Source organism: Mixophyes fleayi, chromosome 7, assembly GCF_038048845.1.
Source record: "Mixophyes fleayi isolate aMixFle1 chromosome 7, aMixFle1.hap1, whole genome shotgun sequence".
Classification (NCBI taxonomy): Eukaryota; Metazoa; Chordata; class Amphibia; order Anura; family Limnodynastidae; genus Mixophyes; species Mixophyes fleayi.
In genome coordinates, this window is record NC_134408.1 from 24,635,085 (window position 1) to 24,658,962 (window position 23,878).

Genomic DNA, 23,878 nt, shown 5'->3' on the forward strand with positions numbered 1-23,878 from the left:
TTCTACAAAATGACTGCTAGAATCTGATTTATTGCTATAGGCAACATCTCCTCCACTTTTTCAAACCCGCAGTTTAGATAATATACCCCAAAGTCTCCTCAGTTTGGTCACTCATATTTTGGAGCATAATGTGTCTATCCAGCGGGACGAGGAAGGCTGGTATTGGCCCACCCGTTATCACTGTGCAATCCTATAAAAAGAGAGGCACGATCCACACGTATAATGTTGTGTTTTCACACTGATGCTCGTGTTCTGTGCTGCACTGCTGGTTTCTAAATCTCAGTGCTTATGTGGTGGTTCTCCTCTCTGAAACACGTATGATAATGGTGTCACAACAATCCAATATATATACTGCACAGCTCTGTCCAAGGTCTGATATCACAGCCACTGATCACGGTCTGGGCAGACCCTTACTTTTAAATCCACCAAATTGTTTCATATGTTTATTGACAAGCGCAGTTTAATTGTAGCAGTCTTAGAAAGTTCCGCAGCATAAAAACCCAAGTATAGTTTCTCTTGTTCTTTATTTAGCTTTTTAAGAAGAATGCCATCCAGATTTCTCAAAGGAAGGGTTTTATATGTCATTGTCTGACTTTCTATTACGTTTCCTTAAGAGAAGGAGTCATCCAACACTCGCTGATGACTCACCAGTGTGTATAATTAGGTGGCTGAGATCACAATTTGAGACAGAGCAGCAGCCAGTACACACACAGGGTGCAATGTACCTACCATGAGCTCATTACTCACAACAACTAATGAGCTAAACCTCCCTATGATGGATTGCCCTGATTACGGTGCCACATATCCCGACGCCCCCTTGTCTCACACTGAGGCTTTAAATAGACTGTGCATAGCGGTATCAAGCACCCGGGGAGGCCAGAGGGAGCGGCCTCTGGAGTCTTGTGATAGGCTCAGTCTGCAGGTCCCGTTATCCCGTTATTGTGTGGCAGAGCATGCTGGGACTACGATTTATTCTTACAACCTTATTTACTTGATATAGCATATAATCTGGATGCTAATAATCCTTTATTATCTGAAACTCTTACCAGATACACACTACAGAAGAACATTTCTCCCAATGTGACATCTTTAACGATTTCACCAACTACAGAAAAAAAAAACCTCCCGATCAGCAGTACACGGACATGTCATGTTTTCAGAATTGCCCTCCGAGGGAGTTGGTGGGAATATTATTGGCCCTATCCTATTGCCGAATTTACCTGGGCCTGACAGGGAAGTGTCTGTTCGCCCCTTGTCCTGGGGCAGGGCAGTATCTGCGCGCCCCTTGTCCTGGGACAGGGCGGTGTCTGCGCTCCCCTTGTCCTGGGGCAGGGCGGTGTCTGCGCTCCCCTTGTCCTGGGACAGGGCGGTGTCTGCGCTCCCCTTGTCCTGGGGCAGGGCGGTGTCTGCGCTCCCCTTGTCCTGGGGCAGGGCAGTGTGTCTGCGCTCCCCTTGTCCTGGGGCAGGGCAGTGTGTCTGCGCTCCCCTTGTCCTGGGGCAGGGCAGTGTCTGCGCTCCCCTTGTCCTGGGGCAGGGCAGTGTCTGCGCTCCCCTTGTCCTGGGGCAGGGCAGTGTGTCTGCGCTCCCCTTGTCCTGGGGCAGGGCAGTGTCTGCGCTCCCCTTGTCCTGGGGCAGGGCAGTGTCTGCGCTCCCCTTGTCCTGGGGCAGGGCAGTGTGTCTTCGCTCCCCTTGTCCTGGGGCAGGGCGGTGTCTGCGCTCCCCTTGTCCTGGGGCAGGGCAGTGTGTCTGCGCTCCCCTTGTCCTGGGGCAGGGCAGTGTGTCTGCGCTCCCCTTGTCCTGGGGCAGGGCAGTGTCTGCGCTCCCCTTGTCCTGGGGCAGGGCAGTGTCTGCGCTCCCCTTGTCCTGGGGCAGGGCAGTGTCTGCGCTCCACTTGTTCTGGGGCAGGGCAGTGTCTGCGCTCCCCTTGTCCTGGGGCAGGGCGGTGTCTGCGCTCCCCTTGTCCTGGGGCAGGGCAGTGTCTGCGCTCCCCTTGTCCTGGGGCAGGGCAGTGTCTGCGCTCCCCTTGTCCTGGGGCAGGGCAGTGTCTGCGCTCCCCTTGTTCAGGAACTTGTAGTACAAAAATAACAGCAACGTACACATTTCCTAAACCTCATCTAATTTATTATCTTGTATTTCAAAACCAGCTGGAGAGCACTGCTTGTCTAAGACTGACCTAAATTACTGACTGTAATACATGTGTTTTCACCATGTGTGACACCGTTTGGTAATGGATTCAACGAATGCTCACCCATCAGAAGGCTATTTGATCCTTCAATAAATTTCCTGCAACATACGGATGAGAGGGAATGTCGTGGGCAGTCATCGAATGAATCTCTTCTCCAGTGCTTCATTTATTCTTAGATATGAGCCCATTTGTAATTAAATAAGCCAAAGCATTTTCGCTCTTTTTCTGTGTGATTTTTTTTCTACTTTCTGAAAATAAGGATATTGGCCTTCAGGATATTACACATACATGGACGGCCTTTACGTCAGTGCACACATGGATTCATTTATTTTCTTGTTTCTGAATGAACAAATTTACAATTGGAGAATTTTCAGTCTCAATTAATATAAAAACCCCAATTATCACTTCTCATTGTACATCTTTTTTGGGCGTCCGTAGCAATTTGTAGGTGGTTTTGTTTTGTTTTTTCAGAAATCATCCCTTAATTACTGTGAACTACCAATCGCCTTTGTAAAATTAAATATCTACACAATGAAACGGCGCCATCAAGTGGCCAAATCGCCATGAACATTAATATAATACTTACTTGGCCTTACCAAGCAAAATGTTGTATCAAACCATTTCGAACACCTAGTCAAAGTGTGTATAATAGGCCTATATAACTATTTATTTTTTATTTTTTTTACTATTATTATTTTTTATTTTATTATTTTCGTACCATCTATCTGTCAAACTTTTTGTAGTGTGGTGATTTACCCTATCATAATTCTATTTTCAGAAAAATGCTAGTGGATGTAGTCAATAAATTCAATGCTGCAAATAGCCAATATCATATATTATTTTAAACCTACCTCAGTAGTGTTATCTTTCCAATTCTCTAGTTAATAGTATGTGTTCCAGCACATATGGCAGTACGTGCTACTTTTACATACCGCATCAGACATCTTCACCCGATGTGAACATCGAGACTTCCCTTTGTGAATCATATATCTGTCATCATTGCAAGATGTTTTTCCCTATAATATAAAATCTGATTATATTTCTTGAGTGCTGCATAACGAATAGTGACACATCTGTAATGAGATCTCTATGTGCTTACCCTGATATATGTGCTCTGTAAAATGTTACATGAGCGAAAGTCTAGTGCATGCTGGGTAAAGCCCAGTGTAATATTGCAAATCGCAGAGGTCAGTGGCACTCTCTACTTGTACAGTAGAAATATTTAAGGGCAGACATAGCTAAAGCTATTCTAAACACTGAGTGCTGTTGACTTTGTCATGGCACACTGGGATAATGCATCGCAGAGTGGAGGCAGCCATTTTGTGGGTGGGGCCACTATATCTAATTGTGCATTTGCACAATATTCATAAGATGTGTGAATTGGCATAAGTTTTTGCCCCGTACCCAATCTACAATATCTTCTCCAGCATTTTGTGGGGACAGGTAGGAATTTTGGGAAATGGATGTACATTTATTTATTTAATTTTTTTGTTAAAATCTGGTTTTGTACACCATTGTGGTGTTGGTACATTTAGCATACCTCCCAACTGTCCTGATTCCAGCGGGACAGTCCCGATTTCAGTGGGACAGTTGGTAGGTATGCACTCCGAGACTGGGACGTCACAGTAAGTCAGTCACCATCCGGTCCTCATACAGCGCATGCGTCGAGCACAAGAGTGACCCCTGCTATACACAAGTCAGAACTCTGTGGTGTTACCATGGAGATAGGTGGAGCCGAGATTAGACTGAACGGGGGCCGTGGCTTATTTTGTCCCGCTTTCGGGACTCTAAATGTTGGGAGGCATGCGTTCAGGCACATATGGTTCTGTAGAGTCCAGTGGCATCCCATTATGTTAGTTGTACCTTGAGATATACAGCCCCCCCCACCATATCTTTTATATGTCTGACAAGATTAACCTTAGAGTGTGTGTGAGTGGTAGGGTATATTGACTGTAAGCTATTCTGGGGCAGGGACTGATGTGAAGGATTACATATTCTCTGTACAGTGCTGCGTAATATGTAGGCCCTATACAAATAACTGTTAATAGTGCAATACACTTAGAAGTGGCCCACAAACTCTGATTCACGATGCCACATTGCCATTTGCTGGTCTGATGTCCTGTAGGACACTTATCTGGATTTTATAGAGAGTTATTTCTGATACTTCAGCCAGGGACTTTAAAATAACACATCTCCAGATTACAGTCCAGGTGTGTCAACGCTCTGTCATCACAGCGTTCGCTCCCTCAGAGATGTCACCCACAGACATCTCCTCTGCCTGTCATCTACTCCTTATCTCTGTATGACAAGAGAGCAAATTGAATTGACACCTCTCGCTGAGTTCCTGTAGAAAAAGCCTTTTCTTAATTATCTTGTATTAGATGTTCTGATTGCAGTCTAGTATTTTTCACTTTTTTAATATTGCACATTTCTTGCTTGGAAGGGCACATAACTATGCTGCACTAAGGATTTGCATAATTGATTTCTAAGCGAGAGAACTAAAATAAACAAACCATGGCGGCAGAATAGATAATTGCTGTAGTTATATAAACAACGTTACAAGGTTGTGATTCTGCCAGGTGTCTATTCATCGAGTTTTGCAGTCACTTTCTATAATAACGATGAGTGTCAAGGTGATTATGTTTAGTTTAAGTGTTGAACAATAAACTGCGTGTTCTTGCAGGAACTGAGAACAGCTGCTATTGCCCGACCTTTGGAGATAAATGAAACGGAAAAGGTTCTAAGGATGTCCATCAAAGAAGTCTTGGTAAGTGCACATTTGATTCATTTCAGAATTAAAAGGCTTTCTCCACTGTTTATCCACCTGAATTGCCTCCCCTCAACGGTTCCTTAAGATTACACTGTTTGGAACATTCTTTGCTCGCAATGACCCTGTATTTTTTTGCTGAAAACTGGTCTGTCATCAATTACCTGATATCACAGCTCTTCTCCTATGTGTAAAGACCTATTTTTAGACCAGATTGGCGTGTATGGGCCTGAAATTACATTGCTTGGGGATGAATGGGATCTGCTAGTACGTGGTCTGCCACGCTACCTGGCCCACATGTCCAGTTTGATTTAGCCAGAAGGGCAGTCGCTCATCTGTGAGGTCAAGTGACCGGATCTGCTGGTGTATTGGCAGCTTTATTATTATACTTTAAGGAGCTCCGAATACCAGTAGCATGAAAGAGCTCAGATTACCAGTAGTATGAAGGAGCTCAGATTACCAGTAGTATGAAGGAGCTCAGATTACCAGTAGCATGAAGGAGCTCAGATTACCAGTAGCATGAAGGAGCTCAGATTACCAGTAGCATGAAGGAGCTCAGATTAGCAGTAGCATGAAGTAGCTCAGATTAGCAGTAGCATGCAGGAGCTCAGATTACCAGTAGCATGAAGGAGCTCAGATTAGCAGTAGCATGAAGTAGCTCAGATTACCAGTAGCATGAAGGAGCTCAGATTACCAGTAGCATGAAGGAGCTCAGATTACCAGTAGCATGAAGTAGCTCAGATTACCAGTAGCATGAAGTAGCTCAGATTACCAGTAGCATGAAGTAGCTCAGATTACCAGTAGCATGAAGTAGCTCAGATTACCAGTAGCATGCAGGAGCTCAGATTACCAGTAGCATGAAGTAGCTCAGATTACTAGTAGCATGAAGTAGCTGAGATTACCAGTAGCATGAAGTAGCTCAGATTACCAGTAGCATGAAGTAGCTCAGATTACCAGTAGCATGAAGTAGCTCAGATTACCAGTAGCATGAAGTAGCTCAGATTACCAGTAGCATGAAGTAGCTCAGATTACCAGTAGCATGAAGTAGCTCAGATTACCAGTAGTATGAAGTAGCTCAGATTACCAGTAGCATGAAGTAGTTCAGATTACCAGTAGCATGCAGGAGCTCAGATTACCAGTAGCATGAAGTAGCTCAGATTACCAGTAGCATGAAGTAGCTCAGATTACCAGTAGCATAAAGTAGCTCAGATTACCAGTAGCATGAAGTAGCTCAGATTACCAGTAATCTGCTTTTCATGTTAATCTGTTTAAAACAATGAGGCTAGCAATATGATGCAATGGAGGGGGCTGGATGTAGATAGCCGCAGTGGTAGGACAGGTAAGTGCCATATACACTCAACTAAACCTTGTATATAGCAGTCAGTTACAGACCGGGCCGGGGTCTATTTTGCACAGTCAACTCCTAAAAATTAAAATTAAAAGCAAACTCTACATAGGTAATTATTTTTTCTTTTTAAATACCCTGAGATTTGTTGAGCAGTGATGTCATCACTTCATTTTGGTGGGCAGTGATGTCACTTGTGTACCTATCGCAGAACCATTAGGGTTACAGCAGTGGTATCCGTAGGGTGAAGCTTATTTTACGACCATCTCAGGATCTAGTGTAGGGGATAGTAAATATACAACTCGGGAATTTGATACATGTCCTTTTAGTTTGGTGAGGCAATTGGCCCATTAATGCAGCCAATGTACCAGGACATCTGAAATAACCTTTACGTTTGTTCAGAGACCCACAGGGAATAAAGCTTTATTTAACTCCACACAGGCAGATAATGTGACACTGATATTCCAGTCAGGTCAGGGAGGTTTTATGTAGCAATGATCAAAACATGTTCTTGTCACAATAATTCACAAAAGCAACGGTGTGAGACCACTCACAACCCTTAATTTGCAGACGGAATGTTCCGTTTGTTAAAAGGACAATAGCCTCATTCACTTATTTGTCCCTAGCACAAGGAGCGTACATTCCTCTGTTATTCCTCTGTGCCGGCTAGGAGCAGTCCTCCTGGGTTGTGTCTGCCGTCTTTCTTCCTGCTCTCTCTCATATTTTCGGTGGTCTGGTCACATCCACAAGGATGACATTAGAATGTGACCCTAAATTATTGCAGCGTTAGATGATTATCACCCCTCGTTTAGGCTGGGTAGACACTACAGAAAATTTCTCTCGATGCAACATCTTTAACGATTTCACTAACTACAGAAGAAAAAAAAGTCCCGATCAGCAGCTGATTCCTGTGTACACACTATACCCATTTTACATGATTTACCTTCAGGTCTGTGATCTTCATCTGTCATAACCATCGGCTGAAAAGACTGTGACTCTGCACACTCCATAGAGATCTATGGACACTGCCGGTCCTGAGTGCATACACACTGTAGGACTGGAAGGACGTTGTTCCATCATTGAATGAGATTTTTAGTCTGGCTTAAAAATCAAATGAAACGATACGATGTGCTTTGGAACGATAATAGTTTATCGTCGCAGCGTACACACTAATGAGATACCAGGCCGAACGGTTGTTTATTGCTTGATTGACCCGATAGTCGGCTGAAACCACTGTAGCGTGTACCCAGCCTAAGAGTGGGAGGAGATGGAGAGATTCTGTTGAAGTGAGAGCAAATAATTGAACTGCACTAATCACAGACCCGATGTGTAGTTCTATGAAAAGAATAATTTTATATCATCAGCCCTTAATAGAGAGACTAATCAAAGATAGGGTTTTAGAGAAAAGGAAAGATGTAACTTGTTACAGATTGCTCGTTCCCCCATTCCCCTGGGAAACTTTATAGCTTCTAAAGGCAGATATTTATAGCGATTTAGAAGGTTTATTCTGGGATTGTTAGTGATTAGCCATCAGTCCTGTAAAATATGAACCACATGGCACTAGATTATATAAGGGTATACGTTCTGATTCTACTCTTTGCTAATGGCTGTTGTTGAGCAGATATATTTGTGCCAAGAAGCATCATGAGAACAAGTAAATACCATGGTGACAATTACTGCCACATGTGTATTATCAGAGCTCCCAGTTTGAGCTGAATTTCTTGATTAAGCTCTTTATTCCGTTATATAATTCTCACCGGAGGTGCCATCGGAACAGTCAATCGAACAGCCTCCTCTGTGATGGAGGGAGGTATATGTAATTCACATCTACTATCACGCTGGCACTTGGAAAATAAATGTACCCACGCTGAAAGCATATGTGTGGTTTTAATCAAATTGATTGAGATATTTTAAAGGTCTTGTCATTGCAGCACTGTATGTAGCCCCACGGCAATGCCAGCGTACTGAACTAAAAGTAATATTAAAACTTGAAATAGATCTGCTCCAACTTTTAAGTGCCAAGTGCAAAATGAGTCATCAAGCCTTATTTAGGTGATCTTCAGTAAACTTATAACTTCACAAAAGAAATGACTGGTTCTGGACTTCAGCTGGGTTCTAACGTAACACAAAGAGGGAGGTTCAGTTCGGCGCGGTGCGTCTCAGGGAAGTGCACGGTGACACATCGCTGTGATGTTATGGCAGGAACCTCCGCTCAACTATCATCACATAGAGGTTGCTACATCGCAGTGATGTCCGTGTGGGACATCGCAAGCAATGAATGAACCCAATGTATCTCTTTATGCTTTCACCAGGTTAAAACGCAGTATTCACAGTAATAAAGGCTCACTTACTATCTGCAAGACATGTGGATGCACAGTTCGTTTCCTCCACCCAGTGTATTCATAGGCGCACAGCTCCATACCGACTTTGGAAACGACTCCCTTGAGAACTCTGTATGACCTTTTTTGAATTGTGGGTCCAGTTTTAGTCCCGCCTATTGTCTCTTAAGTACAACACATAACATTTGTTATGCTGTCCTTCATTTTTTGCAGTTTTGTAAATGACTATTTCCAATTTAACATCAAACATCGGAAGCTTAGCCTCTTGCAAACTGTCTGCAATACCCCAACCCTTTCCTGTAATTGTACTTTGTTGGTGGGTCTCTTCCCTGGGACCTCCGCCAGCTGTTACTTAGCAGGGTTTCAGAACTGATGTATATCGCTCAGTCCTCCAATCAGCTGCCAGCTTTCATGTACAGCTGCTGCATCTGATCTCTTCTGCTCTGGGAATAAGCGTGCAGTGCTGAAGTTGATTGGTAGAGGTCCCGCCAACATGCATGTATCGGATCTGCTGTATACAATGAATGCCCTCCCCATGGAATTGATCTGTGTTTATTTTGGCAACTGCTATCTTGCTTTTTCCTCGACTTTGGGTTCTCCATTGGGTACGTAGTCCCCCTGCCCAAGAAGTCCATACCATAGAAATATCTTGGGATCCTTTACAAATAGACAGTATAACATTACAAATGCTGTATTATGACCCCTTGTGTGTGACTTTACACCACTGTTCTCTGCAGTACAGTGCAGCTAAATTTCTTTCTTTTTAATGAGTGGATCTAATCACAGAATACCTTCAATGATGGTGATATTCCAATTTACATCTGAGAGAGTTCAAAATAAGCTACAAAGATGCAGATTTTATATTTAAAGTGGTTCCTAATTTAAAGGGGAGGCACAAAGCTTTTCTAATGCGCAAAAAGGCCCAGATATTATAAGGTGGTCCTTTTTCCACTGATTTGTATGGTTCTGCTCATGGCATCAATGGTACATGCGTCAAAATGCAGAATGTGGTTGCCCACCTGTGTGCGCGCACAGCAGACAATTGGCCAAAAAGTGAATTCAGCCTCTTGATTTTGCAGATAACTGCTTATAAATCTAGTTAGAAACTGTTAAACAGAGGCTTATTGATCTTGTGGAGTTTGAGGTCAATGTCTTTGTATTGTTTTATATCTCAGCCACCCTCATTCATTTCAGGAACAGTGTCAGAAGATGAGAGACTTCCTGACTAATGGGGCATCTGATGAGGTGAACCTGGAGTCCAAAATTGAGAAGCGGAGGAAGGAGCTGGAGAGGAACCGAGGGAGACTCCAGACCCTACAGAGTGTGAGGTGAATGGAATTCCCTTCATTTTTCACCAGTCCTATGTGCTTCCAATACACTTCCAGATGTAGCCCTCTCAGTGAACTGGGAATAATAAACATGTATACAAGGCAAGACTGCCTATTCCTCTGTGTATAGAGGTTGTAGGACATTGCTTGGACCATTCACAGAGCATACTAGTTGTCCCTGAGGCCTACTCACAGAACTTGTACAGGGCTTTAACAAATCCCCAAACTCTTACCCTCAAACACCAAGTATAATGATGCATCCACATCTTCACAGACCAGCGTTTATGGACGAATATGAGAAGTTAGAAGAAGAGCTGCAGAAGCAGTACGAGATCTTTGTGGACAAGTATCGCAATCTCTGCTACCTGGAACAGCAACTCGAGGACCATCATCGGGTGGAGCAGGAACGTTTTGAGGTGAGAACCATGAAATCATCATTATACAGAGTGACATTTCACACTTCTAGGGGTAAATGTATCAAGCTGAGAGTTTTCCAGCGAGTTTGAAAAGCGGAGATGTTGCCTATAGCAACCAATCAGATTATAGCTATCATTTAGTAGAATGTACTAAATAAATGATAGCTAGATTCTGATTGGTTTTTTAAACCCACCGGAAAACTCTCAGTTGGATACATTTACCCCCTAATCTTATTCACAGATATGTGGAAAGCACTTGCTCATAGAGGGGAATTCATCTGCCGACGATGTGGCACGTGGACATCTCTATGGGGTGTGAGGAAAAATGAGCAGAAATCTCAGCCACAAAGTGTCTCTGGAATATCCGTAAAACACTTTGCGGCTAATTTAATTTTCCCCCCCATAGTGTTTTTATTTTGTTTTGTTTTTTAAATCACATTTGTGTTTATTCAGTTTTATAGTATTATAAACATATGGATAAAACGAGTTCCAAATACCTAAATAAAGCTACAGGGAATAAAAAAAATGAAAATTATACTCTGTACCTAGATTGGGTACAATTAACGCAAGATATTATCTGGTGCAAATACAGGAGATTGGTTGAATACATTATTACAGAATAGTCTCCTCAGCAAATTTGCTTAGAGTTGGTTTACACAGAGAAGCTAAATTTTATCCTCACGATACAAAACATCCTGTACCCAAGGGTTGGGTTCCAAGAATTATCCAAGAGAGTCCCCGTCCATCTCACCGATCATATACTGAGACTCTGTCCATTTTCACCAAATGTGTTCATACTTAGTCTCACTATTCCTGTTATATGCAGACCTATAGTGCCCAATGGTCTCATTGACCAAAGCCATCCATTTCTGTGGGCTGGGTTCCTTGGAGGCCAATCACAACCTAGCTATGCTCACCTTGTAGCAAGTAAGTGTATAACTTATTATTGGACTGATCCATAAGCCGCTGTATGGATAACTTAAATATGTGGACAAACAAGGGAACAGGAGCACCTGTCCTCCCCCTACACTTCATCACAGGGAGTACACAGCAACTCTGGCACTTATTATGGGAGTTGCCACAAAAAGCCTGCCCCATCCAGGCATGGCCTGTCTTCAAAATGTGCTTGTATAACGATAAGTGCATAGTGCTGGTCCTTCTGTCGGTTTATAGGCTAGAGAGTTCTGATGGTGAGCAGTACCACTGGACTCTGTGTTGAAGTCTTCAGAAATAAATATATATAAATATATATATTATAGCTGGTTTTAACTATTTGTATATAGCCTCTTCTTCTGGTGTGGTTTAAGTCACTTTTTGTTTCTTTGTAGCACCATTTCTGAATAAGACAGTTGTTCAGGGATTATCATAAGCACTGATGAAGTCCTGTACTATGTTAGTTTCCTGGCAGCCTCTTTTGATCTGTCACTTATTCTGCAGAGAATATTCTGTTACCCCAAACACTCATCTCCTTGTCACTAGAGTACACACTTTGTGCTGGCTCCCTGTATGAGGCTGTCACTCACATGCTGATGTCTTCAGTCATGCTGTTAATCATAAATAAAATATTTTTCTCATTCCATTAAACTGTCAAAGCTTTTAATAATTTACTGAATAAATACACTAATGTAATTGGTTTTGTTTCAAGAAATCTGATTATGCCTTTACTATTTAAAGTTCTTGGAATATCTCTATATTTTACGAAGAAATCCGTTGAGCTCCTTCCTGCAGTGATTGAGAGATCATATTGGAATATAGGTTGTTGATTTAGGTATATTTAATCTCACATGTCCAAGTTAAAGGATTGCTTTTTTTATTCCCCTCAAGCCAGCCAAATTTAATGTATTTAAAAACCATGTCTTGATATATGACGGGTTGAAATAGGATTTTTATACTTGCTTTAAATCCTTTTCTCCTAGTAAATTGGGGTACAGTGGGTACATTGATTTACATTGTTGGATCCAGGCATGCAGGCACTTTAAATCTCTACTTGTTGTCCATAGCTACTCCACCCTCTCCTGTAAGGACTTCAGTTTATGTTTAACCAAGTTCCACAGAAAAGGGGAGAGAGAGAAAACTAACAGAAAATAGGAAAGAACAACAACCTACTGCACTAAATCAAACCACACGAATGTCACATAAAAGCCAGAATGTAAAATGTGTGCGCCCGGTTCACCCCAGTAAAGGAACAGAAAAGGATTTAACGTAAGAATAAAAATCTATTTTTCGGGCATCCAGAGAAGGACACTGGGCACATTGGAGTCGTCTTTGCCATCACGGGTGGGAACGCTCAGGAAAAAATAGCGCAAAGCACCTTTCTCCCCAAACTGACATGCTTGTATGCAAATACATTAAACTTGTAAAACCTGGTAAAGGTGAGGGCAGAGGAACAGTAGCTGCTCGACACAGTTGCTCAGTTGAGGCTCCTTGCCGTGCCGCCCAAGAAGCACTCACCGGCCTGGTGGAGTGAGTCTGAAGATTCTCAGAAACGGGCTGTCCTGCTCCACTATAAACCTGACACATCACAGATGTGAACCATTTAGTGATGGTAACTTTAGAATCCGGCCAGCCCCTTTTGTGTGTATCACAGAGGAGTCTCAGTCTTAAGTTCTACGCATAGACGTCGGCAAAGTTCTGACCACATCCAGACAGTGAAGAGAGCCCTCTTCCTCAGGAGATCTATTCTTGACCAGAGCCGGAATGACTGTGTAATGATTAGTGTGAGGTCTAGACATTACCTTAGGTTGAAAAGATGGAAAGAAGGTTTGGTCCGAAGAACCGCCCCATTCCCTTGGAGAAATAGAAGAGGAAACTTGCAGGTCATAGCTAAGAGTTTTGAAACTCTTCTAGCAATAGAAATTGCCTAAAGGAAGTCCATCTTCCATGTCATAAATTTCAGATCAGAGGTTCAAATTGCGAATGCTACAGAGCATTCAAGAACAAGTTGAGATCCGTGGTGCATGAAGATGGAGAGAGCAGACACCTGAGAACCTTAAGAGAACTAAGGTGCAGACCAGCATCCACCATCTCTTGCAAGACCATAAGTAACCATGGCAAACAAAAAGAAGGAACTCCTTTTGCAACATGAAATTAATGTTCTCCACACTCTATGATAATTCCTTGCCGAATCCGGCAAGAGACCTCTGGGTGCAGAGGCTATTCATTGGGGTGAAGAGGCTGCCTGCTGAGAAACTCTGCCTTCCAGCTCTCCACCCCTGGGATGAAGTCGTCTGTCATGATGGCCTGAACATTTCGTTCAGCCCACCAAAAGATTCTTCATGACTAGAGGCCCTGGTGATTGAGGTATGCATCCTCTGTGCCATTGTCCAACTGTGTCTTTCCTGCCTGTCCCTGCAGCAGACGCTCTGTGTTGACCAGAGTATGGAACACCACCTGCAGGTACAACACATGTATTGGAAGCTTGGATTCCTCCAATATTCAAAGACACTGAAAGTGGTTGTGAAGGCTTAATTCCTCCCAACCCCAAAGGCTACCGCCCTCCATCCGCAAAGGCTGGTGTCCATTGTCGCCAAAGTCCAATCCCAGATTGAGAATGGATGACTCTGTAGACAATCTTCCTTTGCAGCTCACCAAAGGAGCAACTAACACACCTTTGGGTAAAGACGAATCACCTGACTGGAAAGACACAGGTGAGATTTGTTCCAACTCGAGAGCTGTTCCAACTGAAACTCCATTGCGTGAAACTGGGAAACTGGACCACCTTGAAAGTCAATACCATCTTGCCCACAATATTCAGGCAGATGTCTGTCTCACAGCCAAAAGAGACCTCTGGTTTCTTTTTGCTTAAGGATCACATGTAAGAAAATCTTGAGTTAATAGAATTTTGCACAGAAATTGTCATTTTGACTGTTTTATTGTACATGACCATCTGTATGGGTTTCAGTCATTCTTGCTCTGCTTTCAGTGTCCATGTTTATGCGTGCTAGCAAGCGGCAGAGACCCAGCTCACATGTACAAATGATCACTACCTGAGATAACTCTGCCCTAAACCGCCACAGGGGCTGTCTCAAAACACGACTTACCTACAGTGTTTCCTGCTGACGGGATATTATAAGACACAGTGCAGCATTCCCACAGCGCCCCTAATGTAAGACCAAGGGGTATATTTAGTAACCTGCAGGTTTGAAAAAGTAGAGATGTTGCCTATAGCAACCAATCAGATTCTAGCTATCATTTATTTAGTACATTCTACAAAATGACAGCTAGAATCTGATTGGTTACTATAGGCAGCATCTCCACTTTTTCAATCCCGCAGTTTAGTAAATATACCCCTTATCTTACTAACACAGGCTACACGTGCCACTTATAGAAAAATATTTATTTATGCAGAAAATAAAATTTTGGGTATATTTCATGGTTTGAATTTACTGTATAAATAAAAAAATTTTTTTCCCTATAAACAAAAAAAATAGATATGTAAAGTGTTGTTTGCCCCTATAAATATCTAAAGAAATAAACCATATTCTGAAGGAAAAATAAAAATGTACCTTTTATGCATTCAATTTATTATCAATTCATAGCAATATAAATATAAAATATAGTGGGGTATTCACTCTGCCCAAAGATGTATTTGTCATATACTAGATAGGAAACACTGTATGTAAGAAATGGTTTCAGAAATATGTTACTTTGTTGTAATTAGTATCTGTATCTCACAGCTCCCATTGAATCTGTACATCATATATTGCTAAGCAACATTGACCAGTGATAATGTTCACAGAGTCTGAGTTACTTCACAGGGTGACACTGGTAATAGAAGAATTAAATCACTGCTGTGTTTGAGTGTAGGATGTAGGAGGCGTGTGAATAACCACAGTGAGTCTTGTGGAGAGGAGAGGATAATGCTGCCACTGCCGCAGTAACCGCAGAGCAGATCTCAGCTGGCAGCCAAGCACCAGTCTTCTCATTGATGGCACAGCTCCATCTTTATATCCCTTTTTAGAGCTGAATGATTGACTTATTAGGAACTGACCCAGCCCAAGTGTCCTATTCATCCCTAGTCGTTTCTAGTAAATTCAGCAGAGAACAGGATACAAAGTGGGGGAATTCACTTGGCCGCCGCATTTCTCTTGAAAGTATCGCGGACCGCGCATTATTACACATACTTGTCACCTCTCCCGGAATGCCTGGGAAACTCCCGAATTCCAAAGGGTGCAAATTAGTTTATTATTTTGCACATATGTTAAATACCGGCTGTTTTTCCATGTAGCACACAAATACTTGATAGCTTTATTTTTACACTGAAATTGAAAGTTGATCTAGAACATGTCTTAACCCAAATATAAATCTGTTCCCACATATTAAATTACCCCCACCCCCCCCACCCCCCTCCAATGCATCATGGTTTTACCGCCTAGGTGCAAAGCTACTCCTTTATTTATTTATTTTTTACTTTCCTTAATGAATCAGGCCCATTGTGTGCACGTTGGTCTCTAACCGATGTAAAGATATGTTAAATGTCAATGCCGTTTGAGGTGCAAAATCAACACACAGCTTTTTCAGTGAAAGGGTTAATAGTTTTCTGCCTTCAGTTGACTTTAACGTACAAGGTAGTAAATCTCCTCCCACAACTTTTACTGAATTCATTTATTTATCATTCTGGCTGGTGGTATGACAAGGAAACTAGAAAGATCATGCAATGTAGTTAGTAAAAGATTTGGTAGCGCACATATAATAAATTAACGTGGTCTAAAGGTGAAACGTAAGTCTTAAGTCTAACACACATTCACACAGCGCCAGAGTTTCACTGGACTCGCACTTCACACAGCGCATAGTCTCACTGGATTCGCACAGCGCCGCAGTCTCACTGGACCCGCACATTCACACAGCGCCGCAGTCTCACTGGACCCGCACATTCACACAGCGCCGCAGTCTCACTGGACCCGCACATTCACACAGCGCCGCAGTCTCACTGGACCCGCACATTCACACAGCGCCGCAGTCTCACTGGACCCGCACATTCACACAGCGCCGCAGTCTCACTGGACCCGCACATTCACACAGCGCCGCAGTCTCACTGGACCCGCACATTCAAACAGCATCCTCCGTTTTCAGCATCCTCCACTTTCACACAGCGCCACAGTCTCACACAGCGCCACAGTCTCACACAGCATGCTCTAGCTCAGGCCTGTCCAACCTGCGGCCCTCCAGATGTTGTTAAACTACAAGCCCCAGCATGCTTTGCCGGTAGACAACCAGTTGATAGCTGGAAGGGCATGCTGGGACTTGTAGTTTAACAACATCTGGAGGGCCACAGGTTGGACAGGCCTGCTCTAGCTGGTCATACATAACATTTAATCATTCATCTCACAGCACATATTGTCACTGGCAGTGCACTTATATACACAGTGCATACCACAATTGGACTTACACTTTCACACAGCACTTATACTCCCACAAATACACAGAGCATACTTTCTGTGCATATACCAAACCCATTGACCCTTAAACTCATTTCATTCTACAGTTGCCCCTTTGCTCAATGAACAACTGCTTGAAGTGCCGTAACCCCTCCCCAGCCTGGTCGCACTGAAATATCCTCTTCCCCATCATACTTGGAGTTTCACACTTGACTTTAGTTCCCGCCAATCAAAATGAAGCTGTACTGGAATCCGTTTTCAGCTAATGAGACCACTGCAGCATTTACTAATGAGACTATAACCGTTTCATTGAGAATCAGCAGCAGTTTCAGGCTTGAAAGCCTGTGTTAAAGCAATAATTTCAATTGCGACAGAACTTGATGTTTTAAAATGAATGTTTCAGGGAATGACTAATTCCTGCTAGCTGGACAGATGAGCCCCATAGCCACTGTATTGCTTTTTTTAGATTTTTTTGCTTATTCCTCATCTGCTCGTACTAATTCTATTTTGATTTTTTTAAGATACAACCCGCTTCCCTGTTTATATTTGTTTTCTTCTGCTCTCTTTGATGAAAGGCTTGTCTTGTATTTATTGCTGAAATAATGGTATTTAGTGGAACCAGCATATTGCCTCTTCTGTAACCACTTGGCTAGAAAACATAATAGAAGTGCTTCTGCCAGGCTGGATCAATACGTGTGCAGGTATCTGTTCATCTTCTGTATAGGGCTGGAGTGTTGATGAGAATGGCTCTTGTATGTCAGTGTATTTATCTTGTAAAACAAATGCAATCAAATAGAGGTTTTTCACAAAAGAGAAATCATTCTACTTGTATAAATATGCAGGTTCTGTATTTATAGAGCTGTTAAAGGGCCACTAACACAGATGAATTAATATCTTTACACTCGCTGAGATGATTTTTTCTCGTTCACTCTACAGCTGAGAAGTCAGTCTGTCTCGGGCAGTGCTGGTCTGTGGGTAAAGTGGGTAAAGTATTGGCTCCAAGGCTTGACATGTGGGCAGCACGGTGGCTCAGTGGTTAGCACTTCTACCTCACAGCACTGGGGTCATGAGTTCAATTCCCAACCATGGCCTTATCTATGTGGAGTTTGTAAGTTCACCCCATGTTTGCGTGGGTTTCCTCCGGGTGCTCTGCTTTCCTCCCACACTCCAAAAAACATACTGGTAGGTTAATTGGCTGCTATCAAAATTGACCCTAGTCTCTCCCTCTCTGTCTGTCTCCCTCTCTGTCTGTGTCTGTGTGTGAGTGTCTATATTAGGGAATTTAGACTGTAAGCTCCAATGGGGCAGGGACTGATGTGAATGAGTTCTCTGTGCAGCGCTGAGGAATTTGTGGCGCTATATAAATAAATGATGATGATGTAAATGGCTTTGTTCAAAGTGACTACTTGCTTATTTGCATATAATCATCAGGGAGGAGCTTTGAGTGTCTCCAATGTCCCTTATTTTGGAGATATCACACTCTGGAAATTTTACCTGCCAATCGTTGTAAAAACAACTTTTAAATAATATTTAGTCCCACTCCCTATTCAGATTTCCCATATAAAACATCATAAAACATATAGGTCCTGATTCATCTGTGAACGCAACTTGCGCTTAAAAATATGGAACATAACTTGCACGTGGGTACGCCTGTATTGAAGAGGATCTCAAGAGACGTTTCCATTTGAATCCGGGTAGAAGCACGCTCTGGCTATAAGTTACTTGCCGTATACAGAGAGAACACACTGCAGGGTACGCTCATGCATATGTGTAATATCAGGTCCCATTAGAACGCATACATTTATTTTTTTTAGAAAATTTGTTTTAAAATGATTAATACGATAATCATAAAAAAGACTAAAATATAAAAAAAAAAATTAACATGAAGTAGATAAATCAGGACGTTCTTAGTGCGCACTGTACAAATACTTTTTTTATAGTTTCTCTTACTTAGAAGCACACGTGTCAGTCATCACCTGCCCTGCGAGCAGTAGCGTTCACTGCCCGTTTCGGAGCATGCACAGAGCATTTTCATGCAAGATACGGCACACAGTGGGACATGTAAGTAACTGGTCCTCTTTAACCATTGCACATGTCCCTTTATCACTGGTTGTGTTTCCCATTTTAGTTGATGTTTTACACTATAAACCTTCTAAATCCAACGTGAGCAGAATAAAACACCTTCGTTTACCAGCAATCTCTAGACCTTCCTGACCTCAATTTCCTCCTGGATTTAAATAAATAATGGTGCTTCCAGTTCATCATTTCCAGGGATAAGCTGGTCACCCACATATCAGGAGATCGAGAGATATGGGGCAATTTGCTCATTATAAAAGCGTGTGCGGCACAAAAATGAGCCCAGTGACCGATTACAACCACATATAAATTGACTGAATCATTATCAGGCATATATGGTCAACAGGTGGCCAGTCTCACCCTGTCTGCGCAGTTCTCTTCTAACCAGGCCTTGGTATAAGCCAGAAGGATTGCATGTGCCTAAATCTGATGGGACTAACCCATGTGTGGCCAGATTCAGAATCTGTTAGGACACAAGACAGACTGGAATCCCCAACATTCTATATACTTAAAATTCTAATAGAATTCTGTGATTGATAGTTATAATGTGACCAACTTCATACATTTATATGATGGCTCCTGTACTTAAATCAGGTTAATCCCTGTTCCCAAGACCATAAAACCAGCACTGCACAGTTCTTGATAACTAATTGCAGTGTTCCCCATGTCACAGTCTATTTAATTTGGTAGCTTTCTTCTACTTAGGGTTTTCTACCATGTTCTGTGCAGGTTTATTGTGTAAGTTCCTATCTGTTCACCCCTGTGCTGATTTGTCTTATTTTAGTTGTGATAATGTGTTTAATGAAATGCATAACACAATATCCCTTTATCATTGCACATTAAGCGCATGATGGCTGCTATGTGTCATTGATTGACATGATGTCCTTAGTAGTCCTGTCGGGAAGCAGCAACACATCTGGGCAGACTTATGATGTCAGCTGCAGCCGATCAGCCAGTTATTTTTTATACATCTTTATATTTGGAGCAATGCAGAAAAAAGTAATAAAAAAAGACCTTTTGACAAAAAGAGCTGTAGGTGGGAGAAACTTCAGAGGTGAAAATAGGTTTGGGTTAGGTACCAATGGACTTTATCATTCACAACCCATCTGACCACTTCCACTGACCTGGTGGTAAAGATAAGTAAAGTTCCCTTTTTACTTGGTTAACATGAAAAATGCTAATTTAAGATCTGAGTATGATCTACTGTATATCTGCAAAGAATAGGAAAACACAGAGCTGGGCTGCATAATTAGAAAAGTCTGTGTAAACAACAGGAGTACTAATACTGGGTACAGGTATGGGAATTGCTGGAAGTGGTTTCACACAATACATAATGAATGAATATGGTCTGGGGAATTATGTATGTATGTATGTATGTATGTATGTGGGTATAGATCTATAGACAGTGTTGGAAGTGGGGGTGTATACAGTAATATGCCATGCTACCAGTTCTCCTACTGCCTCCATTGTAACACTATCACATTCCAATCACTTACATTTTCCATATTGTGACTTTTAAATTTCCACCTTGATCACTGTATATAGATCTTGGGGTATATTTACTAAACTGCGTTTTTGCAAAAGTGGAGATGTTGCCTATAGCAACCAATCAGATTCTAGCTGTCATTTTGCAGAATGTATTAAATAAATGTCAGCTAGAATCTGATTGGTTGCTATAGGCAACATCTCCACTTTTTCAAACCCGCAGTTTAGTAAATATACCCCCTTATGTTGCACGTGCCACTCATAGCATTTTAGCTTCTACTATTATAATGAAAATAATCCACTATTGAGGATAAATAAAGCCCCAAACACATAGAAAAATATTTATGCAGGAAATAAAATTTTGGGTATATTTCATGGGTTGAATTTACTGTATAAATAAAAATATTGTTTTTTCCTATAAACAAAAAAAGGAGATCTGTACAGTATTTCCTCCTATAAATATCTAATAAAGACATAAACCATATTCTGAGGGAAAAAATAAAAATGTACCTTTTATGCATTCAATTTATCATCAATTCATAGCAATATAAATATAAAATGTAGTGGGGTATTCACTGTGGCCAAAGATGTATTTTGTCATATACTAGATAGGAAACACTATATGTAATTCGTATAAAATATTGTATATGTTAGAAATGAAGGCTCGACATGTATCTCACAGCTGCCATTCTGATTGGTTGCTATAGGCAACATCTCCACTTTTTCAAACCCGCAGTTTAGTAAATCTAGCCCTTAGTGTGTGTATATACTCTAAGCTTTCATTAAAGGGGCGCACAACAAGAGAGGTCCATTGCTGTTACACTAATAACAAACTTTTATACAATCTAAAATGCCTTTGTGGTTTATTGCTGCTTTAAGTAATATAAGTGTGTGGCTACTATATTGCACAGAGCACAATTATATCTCTTAGCAACACCCATCGATGTCTTAAGTTTACAAATGGACAATAAAGCTCTTTGTAAACAATTTTTAATAGACAAGAAAAATAAAAGATGTTAATTATGAAAGTATTAAAATCAATATATGGAAAACAGCGCTGGAACCAATGGCCAATGACTATAAAAGAGATGGTGAAATTGTAAAAACACACAATTTATTAAAAATCAAAACAAAAAACAAATAATCTTATAGAAAGTATTCACAATGTCTGATACATATGAGTATTATAGATGACTTTGTAATATCCCCCATGTAAAGGGCACAAAAAATGAATCAAAACACAATAAGCATCTTTTATGGTCATTGGCAATTGTTTCCAGCGCTGTTTTCCTTATATTAATTTTTCTTCAGAGCCCACGGACTCTTTTACAGCAGCAGGATCCATTTTTGCCTTTCCCACATATTATACACATTGGTTTTCTCTACACTCATATGTCAGCGCTTGGGACTTTTGATCATTTGTATTTTATAAGTATTAAAATCATCTAATTTAGCTGATACTTTAACATTATAGTGTTCAAATAACCTGCTTGTATGACTAATCTCACCTTGCTGTACGGCTGAGACAAGTCAGACCATTTATCTTAGAACTGTTCCTTGTGATATTCATTCTACATGGTGCTGTGAGATCATGGTAGAGAAGTAGGACAAATCTCTCTAGGGTTTAGATGAGCATATATAATGAGCAGAGAATGTGGTTTTATTGGGTCACTAAAACATTTTTATTCACCGTGACATTTTATTGCATTTTCAAATATTTGTAGCTTTTCTCAGAACAATTCAATCTGTTCACCCAAATGGGTAAACAAAGGGGAGTCTTATCCTCAGTAAACTTCTTATTAAAAGCCTTACTTATATATTTGTGAATGCTAATAAAAGCCCATTAATAAAAGAGAATATCCCATTCAGGCTAGGTAGCCCTTTTAAAATTCTTGTGTGACTGGCCAAGAGTCACATGTATCTTGGTTTTAGATCCGTAGAAGAAGGTTTTAGTAGTGTGACCAACAGTTGTGTTATGTTGTTGTTATATGTTCATGTTTCTTATATTGGACGGTCACAGGCTTTACAAACAAATATCAACCTTGTTAAATACCTGAAGATTAGTTAAGTATTGTGAATACATTAAGGGGCATATTCAATTAGCTTTCGGATTCGCGGTAAAGCGCCGGAACAGCCACGAAACGTAATACACGTTACCGCAATAACGTGGATTTTCGTTCGCAGCCCATAGGGTTGCGAACGAAAATCCGCGTTAATGCGGTACCGTAATACCCACAAGAACGCGCACTTTTCGCAGTAACGCGCGTTACCGCGAATCCGAAAGCTAATTGAATATGCCCCTAAATGTTTATGAATGGAGTGGACAAGTGTCACTCTTCTTGGATAGTCATAGTTTGGTTGAACGTGGTACCGTCATTCGATATAGAACATAGGTTTGACAAAATTAAGTTGGAAATAGAGCACTCATTAAATAAGTGGGTGATTGGAGGATCATCATCATCATCTATTTATTTATATAGCGCCCATTATTTCGCAGCGCTGTACAGAGAACTTGCTCACATCAGTCTCTGCCCCATTGGAGTTTACAGTCTAAATTCCCTAACACACACAGACACTAGGGTCAATTTTGATAGCAGCCAGTTAACCTACCAGTATGTTTTTAGATTGTGAGAGGAAACCGGAGCACTCGGAGGAAACCCATTTAAACACGGGGAGAACATACAAACTCCACACAGATAGTTGGATGAACACCGCTCACATTTGTTGGTAATAAATAAGTAGTGTCCGCATTAATACTATAAGTAAAATGGATCTTCCACACGTTGTGGTATGCTGAAACGTAAGCACTACCGCCATTTACACCATAAGGCTGGTTACCCACTGGTGTTGCTATAAACGTCAGTGACTCCACCTGTCAAATTTGATTGTGTGTTGGCTGCACTTGCGGTTGAGGGAAAAATGGAAGAAGTGTCTACCGTTAACACCCCAAGGTTAATTTGCTGCAGAGGCAAGTACATGAAGCATACAGTGTATAAAATAATGGTGCCATAATGCAGACATTCAAAAATGCAAATGCTATTGGGTATCATCCTGTTCATAGTGTTCTGCCAGTACCTCTCAGGTAGCTGGATGTAATATTAGCTAGTGAGTGAAGCTTTCCTATTAATTTACTATTTACTTTTGACCATCGCTATTATCAAGTCTAATAAACCTTCACCACTTGTATTTCAAGATAGATCCTGTTGTAGTTTCTGGCCCATCCTCTCAACCACCCAGCGAAGTCTACAACATATTGTACAACAAAGTGTACCCATCGTCTACACACAGCGCAGGCAGACATCTTGTAGATGAGATTGCAGCCTATCAGTTCATTAAGGACCCCTGACATTACTGAGGTATGAGGCACCAGGTGACCTCACAGGCTGCACCTCATAAACTGTGTGTTGTATTCTGCGTCTATTGCTTGTGGTAGATGGTTATATATCAGAGAGATGAATGTCATTGTCGTTCTATGGTCATAGAGAAGGGCAACTGTAGTCATAAGTAGGACGAGTCTCACTATAGTTCTCCTTTATTTATTAAAGTCCAAACATTGTGCG

General features: G+C 41.5%; 1 protein-coding gene across 2 annotated transcripts in view; it reads left to right on the plus strand.

The window, feature by feature from the left end:
• CLUAP1 (clusterin associated protein 1) overlaps nt 1-23,878 on the plus strand; it is a 56,005-nt gene that overhangs the window by 22,831 nt on the left and 9,296 nt on the right. For both annotated transcript variants that reach the window (XM_075179408.1, XM_075179409.1), the window contains exons 6-8: nt 4,869-4,952; nt 9,831-9,964; nt 10,239-10,380. In XM_075179408.1, the coding sequence (XP_075035509.1) occupies nt 4,869-4,952; nt 9,831-9,964; nt 10,239-10,380 (360 nt within the window). The remainder of the gene's footprint in view (nt 1-4,868; nt 4,953-9,830; nt 9,965-10,238; nt 10,381-23,878) is intronic.